The 12,186-nt window shown below is 35.1% G+C and overlaps 2 protein-coding genes across 3 annotated transcripts in view; both read right to left on the reverse strand.

The window, feature by feature from the left end:
* Positions 1 to 4,593, reverse strand: part of LOC134840762 (tolloid-like protein 2) — a 103,621-nt gene extending 99,028 nt beyond the window's left edge. The window contains exons 1-2 of the mRNA XM_063856789.1: positions 2,218 to 4,593; positions 1,603 to 1,975 (exon numbers count right to left, since the gene is read on the reverse strand). Of these exons, the coding sequence (XP_063712859.1) occupies positions 1,603 to 1,975; positions 2,218 to 3,723 (1,879 nt within the window). The 5' untranslated portion in view covers positions 3,724 to 4,593. The remainder of the gene's footprint in view (positions 1 to 1,602; positions 1,976 to 2,217) is intronic.
* The window catches only part of LOC134839038 (doublecortin domain-containing protein 1-like), a 196,256-nt gene that overhangs the window by 159,629 nt on the left and 24,441 nt on the right, over positions 1 to 12,186 (reverse strand). For both annotated transcript variants that reach the window (XM_063854438.1, XM_063854437.1), the window contains exons 15-16: positions 7,027 to 7,150; positions 6,623 to 6,796 (exon numbers count right to left, since the gene is read on the reverse strand). In XM_063854438.1, coding sequence (XP_063710508.1) covers positions 6,623 to 6,796; positions 7,027 to 7,150 — 298 coding nt within the window. The remainder of the gene's footprint in view (positions 1 to 6,622; positions 6,797 to 7,026; positions 7,151 to 12,186) is intronic.

Here is a 12,186-nt window from a genome sequence, read left to right on the forward strand (position 1 = left end):
AGCTAGTTCAAAACTGGTTGTTGTGTTTTGCCCCAAGTTTTCATCAAAATAAGTTTCAGTTTGAAACAAACACTTGAAAATTTCGGGTGTTGTTTTTTTGGCGTTTTGTCAATTTTCTCAATTCGGTGGTTTTGTGCATCGCAAGTGCTGCAAAGTTTTCCTATTATGAAACCGGCAATTAGCTTCTCGTGAGACTTTTCAAAGAATATTTTGAACAATTCAAAAAAAAATATGACAAAATATTCAAGAGCAGAATGGAACTTTGTTGCTTCTGCCAGTCTTATAAAACACAATTTTGACTTATAAATCTTGTTATATCCAATAGTGATCAGAATTTTAAAAAATTGGATCTCTTCATCTGTTTCCCATTATGGTACCTAGTAACAAATCTGCAATGGGGGGAAATACTTAAAGAGATCCAAAAAATCAAAACAGACAAAACTAGATGGAACGACTTGAATCTATATGAAGATAACTCTTTTTTCAAGAATTACAGCAAGCACTGAAACCTTAGAACTTGGTCTGTTTATTCAACATTCGATATCAGAAAAACAAACTGGAGATTATCCATTTAGTTTATCTTAATCTGGGTACCAGACTTAAGCCGAACTGAAAAGTGACATTAGGTCATGTCTAGCAGGATATATATTTCTGAAGGGACAAAGGTTACATTCTGAAACTTAATTCAGGATCTTTTACAAGTTGGCGTTTTAAAAAGCCGAGCTCCTTAAAAACAAAAAATACTATGATCTAGACATAACCTGAGACACGTAGTCTTAAAGAAAAACTGGGGTTTTTGACCAACAAACTGAAAATTTTTGGAGCGCGGAACCGCTTCGTGCTAAATTGCATTTCATTGAAGTCATTTTTAACGCCAATCTGAAAATCGGAATTCCACTACTTTAAATTGTTACAACTTGTAAACACAGTGCTATGAGCACGTAATCTCAAAAAGATATACTGAAACAAACAAAATTTAAAAAGGGTCAGATTTAGGGGGGGGGGGGGGGGGCTTTTCTTTCAAGAATTCGACGCCTTGACCAACCAAAAGGTCCCCCTTTAGTGCTATTTTACGACAGCCACTTCCGGTCGACCGACCCTAAGGGCATTTTTGGCTAATTTTGATGCAGAACGCGCGCCAAAAAATTGCATAATTGCATTTATTGTCAAAACCTTCCAAAAAGTGCTCAAAAACTACCCAGTTCTTTCAAAAACATGCCTGCGGATATGTAACACTCAATTTTGAAGAATGCCATGAGATTAAGTTAGAAATGAAAGTTTTTGGGAGAAAATAACGAACAGATTTGTCAGTTTAAACACATTTGTTGAAAAAAAATTCTACGCTGATTCAGCCACTCGAAAAAAATTTCCTAGTGAATGTGAAAAAATTGAATAAAATTGAACAATAAGCCATCAATAAAATACCTCTTTTCTATGAATCAAAATTAGAGTTTCCTGGTTAACTTCGGGAGTAATTTTTTATTCACACTTACCAGGAAACTCAAGTCTAGAAATGAACAAAATGCAAATTAATTACTGAAATGTGCACAGATTTGCTCACAACTCTTCCGGTTAGGCAAAACTGGTTTTGGCTATACTGACCTTTGTTAATGGAGCTATCCGACTTGAAAATGATTTCTAGTTCCCTTCCTTGCGACCTCACAGGCGCCGGCAATTCCTGCCCGCAAAACTGGAGACTGTTCGTTGCTCCTGCCACACCATGTATGTCCAAGAAGTCATACTTGCAGTCATCTTGGTACTCGATGTCGAAACTGATGAACCTCAGTCCAATTCGCTTGTCGTAGTCGCTGACTATTCGCCATTTGCACTCTTTGCTGTTCTTGTAGTTGTCGGGGAAGTTCGGAGATTGAATGGTGCCGTTTGAAGCGACGATTGTACCTCCGCAGATTGAGTAGTAACCCGCTTTGAAGCCACGCCGTTTGCGATAGGGAGCCTCGATTATGTGGTGAGATGTCTGCATTGGAAAACGCGGCAATCACAAAATTGTCTTAAAAAATTATTCCTCAAAGTATTCAGCAGAACACTCTTTCTTAAATGAGCGTTCTGCAGATTTATGACAGTTCCTCATATTTTGAACTTGAATAACCAAAACCTTTAAACTGATGTTTTCAGACAAAATTTTAAAATTTTACTTGCAAAACTGATTACTCTATCGCCAATGTTGTTGCATATATGTGCATATTAATAAGGTCTTGCCTTGAATTTGATCCAGAGACGATCACCTGAGCTCTTCAGAAAATAGTCTGGAAAAGGTCGTTTGTCACAGTACCTTCCGAGCAGCCTCGAGTTATGATAATGACCATCTCTAATTTCAAGGTACTCATACTCGCAAGAACTGTCCGCTCTCAGGTCAAAATCCGAAATATTTAGACCAATTTTTTCACCCGAGGTGACCGAAATCCTCCACTCACAGTCGAGATGATCATCGTATGCTTCGGGATACCTTGGCGATGTGAAAACACCTTCAGATTCCAACAGACTGCGACCGCATAACTTGCACCCGTAGAGTTTCTTCGTCTGACGAATATCTCCTTCACTTAAGCCCTGACGCTGTCCAATATTTCTCGGTTTCCCTGTCAGACGGTCCGAAGTCTCGATTGTCGGCAAGTATCCATTTTTAGAAAACGTATTAGCCGAGTAGTGCATTATGCTTCCGTAATCATACGGTTCACCAAGCGAATCGATTGCATCTTTTTTGAGCTTCTCGAAATTATATTGTTGACCTTCCATGATGTTTTCATATTTGACCGTTATGTAGAGATCCCGATCTGGTCGAGTATGTTCGTGCCAGAAACCGACAACGTGACCTAACTCGTGAACAACAACTCCAAACTTGTCGCAGTTTTTACCGACTGACACGGCTTGGGACCCGTCGCCTTTTCTGCCGACGTACGAGCAGCACCCACACGAACGATGCGTGAACACGATATAATCGGGTTCCGAGGTTCGTTTTACGAATGTAATACACGTATGATTTTCCCAATGACGCATCGCTTGCTTAAACATAGCACGCTGTTCGCCTGTGAAATTTCCTTCGATTACATAAGGGATAATTCCATTCGGCCAAAGTCGTTCCTTCAACGAGGTGGCAGCTCGGCGTGAACGACTTAGAGTCGGCTCCTCGTCATTACGTAACACATCGTCATTTTGTAACTCTTCGATATTTGGATCGTCTCCAATGTATTCGGAGCTTACGCTCGGCAGCACGTCATTTGATTCGGAATAAATTACCTTCTCGGTCAGCGGATTTCGGATTAAAGAGCTTCGGGAATTATTTTGTCGCAGCCTCGCGTCAGAATTTTTGGTCACATTGACGTTAGAAGTTTGATTAAAACTAGACAGACTTGACGTGTGATTAAAATGTGTCCTGGTGTTCGGACTTCCGTCTTGCATGTGAAAGGGACTTTTATCCATTGTGACATTCTGAGGGGTCAAAGTTCGCTCGAAAAAGAGGTCAAACTCGTTATCTGTGAGAGGTATGTCGCCGATATAGCTTGAAGCTTTGCAGGGGTCGTGTTTTAGCTTTATAGTTTCGCCATTGTCAAGTAAAATAAAATCGCTGTCTTTTTCCCAAGTTGAGTGATCGATCACAATTTTACCTCGAATATTTTGAGGTAAAGTGAATAAAAAAGTGGAAAAAATAAGAATTAAACTGCAGTTTTTGGGAAAAGTGTGAATTTTGGTCGACTTCATAATTTTCATGTTTTTAATGTACAAGTGAGATTATGGGAAGCGGAAAGGTAATAAAAGAGTGCAGGTTAGTCGAATATTAAATAAATCTGAGGGTCTTAAAAAGCAAATCTAGACCGGCAGTGAATGATTTTAGTTTCAAGTAAACGTAAAAATGTCTTTGGTTGTTTAAACACGTCGTAAATTGCAATCAATGATTATTCTGTTAAAAACAAGTCATAGCTAAGTTTTGGCTCATTTTGACGCTTAAATTGATGTTTTCAATTATAGTAAGTTTTGTGAGACATTTTGTATAATGAGATAAACAGAAGAAAAGAGAGGATACTATCTCAAAACACGGGCGCTTCTGTTTAAAAACAAATACAACCTACAGTCGAGAGATTGGTAGAAGTAAAGACGTTTTATGTCAAGCTTAGAGTTCGAAGTACTCAAAGGAAATCTCAGGAATAAGACAGGAAAAGTTAGTTTCAGAACTCGCAACAATACAAAAGCATACAAGTATTAATGCACAAAAGGTATTAGTGTAAATAGCCAATTTAATGTATGACAGGCCTTGTTAAATCTGAAACCCTTCTCAAAGTGTTTTTGGGTTCGAGTGTGATTGAAATTGCTACATGGGAAAAGTTGTTGGGAAAATGAAAATAGCCAAACGTTGCATGACTTTCAATGAATTCCAATGACTGCTACGATTTAATCTTCGGTACAAACCAATGAAAGGTGTTTTGCACAGGTGAAACCATTTGTCACGTTATACCTACACCTCTTCACTCGGCCCAGAAATTATGTGAATATTTTTAGAAAACCTCTTAAATGGGGTATTTGAAAATTCAACTTCCAGACTTTCTGGAAAAAAAAATCTGAAATGATTGATTTATATTCTGCTAAATTAATTCTACTTAAACTCGCTTTTCAGTTATTTGAAACTTGCAATTTTTCGAGCAGAAAACACTAGGTTAAAAATTTCTAACAAAAATGTTTTTCTTCAGTTGCATGTACAAATCAGAGCGTTGCCGAAAACTTTAGAAACATTCTAAATTTTGATCATTTTTGAATGGAGTGAAAAATCGGAGTGCTTAGTACTTCTGCCTATTTATTTCAAATGATTCCATATCAAATTCGCACTACAAATTGCAAGCGAAAGGATTAATAGGAAAGATTTCCTAAAAAGGGTTCAATTTCTAAAAGATCCGACCACCACTGGGTTAGGATCAAGATCATACGGAGACTGCTCTAGTCAATGTTTTGCCCAGATTAGCCTAAGCTCCCCTTTTGAAATACAAAGAGAGACTAAATAAAAGAGTGAGATAGAGAACTAATTTGAGAGGTTCAACTGGTTTGGTACTTGGTGCTAACTTTTGGAGCTGTTTTGCTCCACAGCTGTAACTCAACAGGTGATTGTTAAAGAAGGGTTATGGACTGATCGTCAAAACTAAGCCACAATTTGAGGACATCTGCAAACAATGTGCAATTAAATTTGAATATTTCGAGTTAAATGTCGTTACAAATACATTTTTCTTGCGAATGATGATAAAATTGTGTATAAAAAACAGGTTTGAAAAATTACTTCCGAAAAGAAAAGGTAGTTTTTTACAACAAAAACATTAATTAACACTGATTTTTATATCTTGACTATTTTTTTTGCATTTAGTTCTTTATTAAAAATGTGTTTCTTCATTTTCTGTATTTTTGCATTTAATTGTCTGAAGACATAAATTCTTCTTCTTCTTCTTTTAATCCCTGCGGAAACAGATTTCCGAATTCATGAGAAACAAAACTCGGAGTCTGATTCGTGATACCGCGAGCGAAAAATTACACAGCGCGCTCAGACACTCACAGCAAGTACTGGTTATCCATTGGAACCAATCAGAATCAAATAAAGACTTCAAGCTGCAGGCAAGTTATCCCCCAAAAGGGAAAAAGGGATCATACGCTTCATAAGCTGAAAATGCGTGCTTTGTTCTCGTCACAGAAGGTCCTAATAACAGAAATCTTTAAGCCAAACAAACTCTTAAGTCGCTTAAAACTCTGAATGATTTGCCATACAAGCTTTCATATTTTAAAACTCGATTCTGGTGAGCTTATTGTACATTTCCGCCTTTCGGTCATTCTGTTATGAGGGATTCCCGTGAAAAGCTAATAGGTTCAATCATGCACTTTACTAACTAGCCAATTTCAGCAATTTATTTGCAATGTATTATCAAACATTACTATATAAATTGGGCTAAAAAACAACTCAGCTGTCCTTTTCGTAAAACTGTCGACTAGTTGGCCACACAACTCAATGACAAGGACCTGTTTATGAATGTTAATCTTATCTTAATTGCAAATCTACCTGTGCCACTTACCAGACGGTTCAACTCAATTTCACAGACATGGTTCTTCTCATTAAACTCTTGTTTTCTTTGATTAGATAACACACCTTCTTGTATTGCCAAAACTGGAGCCAAAATGTAAACAGATATAAACTACATTGGGTACTTAATAATATCTGAATAAAATTATTTTAAAATAATATTTTTGAGTATCTCTTGTGTACAAAATTGATAATTAATTTCTTTTAAAATATGAAACTAACTTCAAAAACTGACTAAAAGACAGTTCAACTCTGATTCGAATAATTTCGAATATCGAATAGGATTTACGCCACAGAAAAGTCTAGACAAATAACTGAGTTGAAGATCATATTTGAAAAAGGTCAATGATCGAAAAACAACTTTTAAAATGACATGTGAATCATATTTCAATTGTCTTCGTGATAGATTTTATTTCACCTTTACGATATAAGCAGCCCATCTATAAAGGAACAGTAAGCGATTTATAAACACATAAGCAGTGAAAGGTAATACCTCACTAATTGACGAATGCTAAAAAATAGTGAAACTATTAGACATAATTTTATCATGTGACTAACCTGTGACAGGTCGGGTGCCATGACAACCTGGGCCATCTGTTGGTCAGCACACCCGTTGAACAGAACCCGCAGTCTAAGGGGCGTGGCCTCTGCATACTTGTTCACGGGGGCAGGAGGGGCTCTGGTGGGTGGGGCATCGCACATGAGGAAGGCAGTGATTGGCCACTTCAGACCCTGAACAAGATGAGAATTTTTCTAATTAAACAATCTGCCCCCTCATTGAAGAATTTAGCCTGGCAAATTTTCAAATTTTGAGTGATACTGATTTTAAAGTCCTTTTGATTTTTGAGTGAAACTTCCCACTGTTTTTGTATGTTCTTTCCTAAAGAAAACATCAACTTAAAGTATCGCCATCCATTTTAGTTTTCCTCATTACTAATTTCGTTTTTCAGAAATAACTCAACCTTTATGAAGTCTCCGTTCATGTCGACTGGCCACGTGAGTGCTCTCTTGGCCCACTCTGGGTTCTCAATCCGACATTTGCGATATTCCTCAATTCCACGGAACGGCTCCTGCTTAAGTCCAAACCTGTACAAAGGAAACAAGGATAGCTGGTTCCAAAGCCAACCACATTCATAAAAAGCTACAAAAAAGTTTTTTAATATTTTTTCATCACACAATTATCGGATTTTGTGCGTGGTATGATGGGGAAAAATATACAAACGCGTAGAACTTAAGTGAACTACGCATAATCAACTACAGCTGTCTTCAAAAAACAATTAGTTAACAGTTAAATTGAAAAAAAAAATAAAACATTTGTTCTCAATAATTCTTAAAACTTTTAGAAAACTTTTGTTGCCAAGAAAGCGATGAATGAAGCTTCCGAAATTATTGTTCATTTAGCAAAATTAAATTGATTTAGCCAAATGACTAATTTTCATATAACGAACGTTTTTCCATTGCTTCAATCGCTCGAAATTAGACTACAACTCGAAAAATTTCAGAGCAGTTTTTCTCGACACTGGAATAATTTTTTGATATTTTTTATTTTTTCATGTCGTTTGAATCAAGACTGGAAGAATTTGAAAAAATGATTTTAGTAATACTTGATTTTACATGGAAATAAATAAACTGAAAAAAAAACTAAAACACCCGAATACAAAGTTCTTACCCATTTTCAATGGTCAGAACAACAAACTTGACCAGAGGGAAGGAAGGCACAACACTGTTTCCCTCACAAAATCTTTCCGCACAAAAAAAAACTACAAAAATAGTGCCAAATTGATTTTCCAGAATTTTTCTGTTTTGGTTTATTTTATTAATTTTTCTATATATTTTAATAACAAACGCTTCAAAAATACACAAAGTAAAAGTTCAATCCTTCAAATTAGAAGGCTGTTGCTTCTATTCGAAAAAAAACTGATGTTGCTTAATTTTAAAATAAAAAGCAAGAAATAAACCAAAAAAAGGAAAAATCAAAACATAGCCAACAGACAGTTGGAAAAGTCAATGAACGCAAGTAAAAACAAATACTTTAACATTCAAATTTCGAAAAAAAAAATAGATTGCCTGAAAGTTCATTAAAATTTTAGAACCATTAATGATCGACATTTTTTTGATATAATCAACCCAATTTGACAAAAACTGGATCAATAGTTAAAATTTTTTATTTCGCTGAGAAATCTGATAATGAAGTTCTATTTTTTAAAAAAGATTTCAATCACGTTTTTCGTCAACTTTAAACTTTCGCTGTTCGACATTTGAGTTTTCGTTTTAATCATGGAAATAAACTGAGCTTAAAAAAATTGAAAGTCAAACAGGCAAAAAGTTAATTTGGAGCCTGAACAAATTCCAGGACTTTTATGAAAAAAAAACAAAAAAAATCATCACGACCTATGTGAGATTCTGAACTACGGTCATCGACTCTTAATAAAAACATATAGCAAATAAAACCATTTGAACCTAGTAGGCATTATAATCTATCTCATGGCTTCAGTATCTTGGGGATCGTACAGCAAATTTCATCAAACAGTATTATTTCGATGAATTTTTTACGTAGGATAGTTGAATGGCCGTATAAGACTACGTTCGCATTTTCACTTGATTAAAAAAAAAACACTCAAACTGTTGGTCGCTTTGCATAAAAACAGAGACATTTCCTTTTTAATGTGTGCTTGAACAAAATTGGCTTCAAAGCATATGTTCTACTAAGCCTTTCCTCTAGGTCCTTTCGGCATTGCTCTCAAATGAATGAAATAAGTAAACACTGACTGAAACAGAGGTAAAACTACACATTGGATGAAAAAAGAATGCTAGTTGAGAAACATAGCCAAAAGCAGTTGTAACAGTATCAATGAAGTCAAGAACAGCGACCAAATTTTTGAAAACAGTTAAAAAAAACAAATTTGACCTTTGAAACCTTTTGAATTTTGAAAACAGTTTTTTGACAAAGATAAGCAAAATGGAGAAAATTAATTCTAACGGTATTTTTTATATTGCTGGAAATCTAAAAATTCGTGTGTATTTTTGAAGCAAGGTCTTTCAAAGTTTTTCAGGCCATTTTTCGTTTATGAAGAGAAAAACTTGTCTTTCTTCGAGTAAAAGAAGCCATCGAATTGAAGTTAAAAAAAGTTAAGCGTCAAATCGAATATTATCAATTTTGGGCGAGTAGAAACTATGAGACTATTTTCTAGAAAAAATAAATCACCTTGAATCTAAGGAAAATGAATCACCTTGAAGCACTTTAAAATTGGGAAAACTTTTTAATCAACCCTTCTTAGATAAAAGAAACGAAGTTTGAAAAAACAGGATCAAATATAGCCAAAATTGTCAACTAAATCAATGGACCGGACACAACCAGTGCACTTTTTTGAAAAAATTTTAATTTTCGATTTTTAAGCAAACATATCTCATTATGACTCTTTTAATTTCCGAACATTTTATGATTGAAACTCTTGGGTGATCTAGTTTTCTCAAAACCAATTCAATTTGAGAAAACTGGGTCAAAAGTTAACCCACCTTTATAGCACAGAATGTTCCAAAGGTAGTCTTAAAAAGTTTTTTCTAATTAGTGTTGTTGGAGCTGAAAAGAAAATTAAGATTAGGCAAAATTGACAGTCAAAGTAAAATAAGCAAATTGAAAAACTGTTATTATCGAAAAATGACTAGAAAACCAAAAAAAAATTATTTGTTTTTTCAAATTTTTTCCAAGATTTTTTTCAATTTTTGAAGATTTTAATCCAAAAATGGCGCTAAAAACAACAAAAGCAATTTCAATCGAGTAAAACTAGGTTTTCACTGTTTCAAAAGCATTTTTCTCAACAAGCATAGATAATCTATTGCAAGTCTGCTCGCACCATTATTCGCTCGAATTTAGACTAAACATCAAAAATTTTCAACCTGTTTTTCTCAAGACTGGGTCAAATATTGGAAAAATTTCAAAATTTGTTCAAATCAGGACTGAAAGGGATTTAACACGATATATCACTCAACTCTCTCCGATGATTATTTGTTATAGCTGATTTTGCGTAGAAACAGAAAAAAAACATCCGAATACAAAGTTCCTCCCCTTTTTACAAATAGCAAAACAACAAATCGTTCAAAGGTTTTATAGTTGTGAAATTTAGTCGAAATCCAAAAAGGCCTTAAAATACTCAAAAAAACTATTATCACTCGAGTAAAATTACTTTTTTTGTTTTAAATTAAGCTATTGTGAGCTTTCAAACCATCAAAATAAGCTATTATAAGCCTGCTCGCTCGATTTATTCGCTCGAATTAAGACGGAAAACCAAAAACTTCAAACCGGTTTTTCGCGACACTGGAAAAAACTTTTGAGATTTTTTAAGTCGTTCGAATCACGACTGTAAGGGCTTTAATGTGATATATCACTCAACTCTCCGATGATTATCTGTGGTAGCTGATTTTGCGTGCAAAACAAAACATAACAAGACATAAAAAAGAAAAAACTAAAACACACCCAAATACAAAAGTTCTCCCCATTTTTCAAATGATCGGAACAAGAAACCGTTCAAAGCTTTTATAATTGAAAAAATCAGTTGAATTCGGTTTCAAATACCATCTATTTCAGAACAGAGCCTATTATTTTATTTTAAAATAGTATCAAGAAAAATAACGTGTTTGCGAGGTAAATTCTTTGACCCTGAACAAACGTAGTTCTAATCAATTTTTAGAAGGTTGCAAGGTTGCATTTTTTTTGGGGAGTAGACACATGTCAATTTTTGAAGTCCTTTAAGCTGTGATTCGCATTTCTTGTAAAAACAAAAAGTCGTCTCGTTAATGAGAATAATTATTCCGCATATTATAACAATTCATACTAATCTACAGGTACACTGATTAGAAAGTTGATTAAAGATAGACGTGGTTCTCGGAATGTAAAATGCTCTCTGAATAGAGCTGTATGATAAATTAAGTCCCATAGAGTTCCATTGGAAATTGGGTGATATATTACAATAGGTGGCAGGTTCAATTTCAATAGCTGGATCGCTTGTTGTTATACTTTGCACATTATTAAATTAAATTTTTTCAAAAGCCAAATTTTTTGCCAAGAGTTGTAAAAATTCAAATTTTTAAATAGCATTTCATTTGGTAGAGTAACGTATTTACAAAAAAAATATTTTAGTAGTAGAACAATAGATAGATTGAAAATGAAAAGAATATGTTATGCTTGTATACATTAATTCGAGTTTTTGATTAGCATTTCATTTGGCAGAGTAACTTATTTACAGTAACTTATTTACAAAAAGTAAAACAAAAGATTGAAAATGAAATGACTATATTATGCATATAGGCATTTTGTATAAATAGTTCTGAAACTTAATACATGCACTATATTCAAAATTACCACCAATTGTGACATAGCACCGGCAGTTGAATGTCAATTCACTGACTAAGCATGACACGAAACAGCCAAAATTTTCGAAAAAATATTTTTTTACGTTTTTTGCAGTGCTACTGTGGTCGCACAATTCTGCGCTAATTGCTCAATTAAAAGTTAACCTGTTTTTAGTTGTTCATGTTATGAAATTTGCCAATTCAAAAACTGACCTTCAGAAGAGATGAAATACGATATTGTACTATTGTACCATTTTTGTAGGTATTTGTACTTCCTATCCGCCTGGGCGATGTACTTTTTACTGCATACAGTATGTCACGGGGGTTCATCAAACGAGGCCATTTCCGCCAACGTCACACGCCGCATTGCCCAGTGCTCAAAGACGTATGTGCGAACCTTGGAGAGCCTTGCTTCGGCAAACGTAAACCTTGGAGACCACTCGACATTTTTGCATTGCGGCTGCCCTCCTGTTCATTGGCCTAACCATTGGCAGGTTTCCTGTATGTCTAAATTGACACCTTGCACGGCTTCGTGTTCGGTGAACGTCTATGCGTGGATTGTCGTGTGAAAACTCTTATGTCTAGTTCGAGTTTTAGGGATACTCTTCCCTCCAAGCGATAGCTATGTTCTATAGTTACCGGCGATTGTTCAAGGGTCTTGCTTTGCTGGTTAGTACAGAGCGAAAAGCTGTCAGTTTGTTATTGTTTTTTTCTTGCTGTCAGTTAGTAGGGGGAAGAAAGCTGGCGATACGATATTCCTGCCTGAGTAGTGC

The sequence above is a fragment of the Symsagittifera roscoffensis genome, chromosome 2, assembly GCF_963678635.1.
Source record: "Symsagittifera roscoffensis chromosome 2, txSymRosc1.1, whole genome shotgun sequence".
Lineage (NCBI taxonomy): Eukaryota > Metazoa > Xenacoelomorpha > Acoela > Convolutidae > Symsagittifera > Symsagittifera roscoffensis.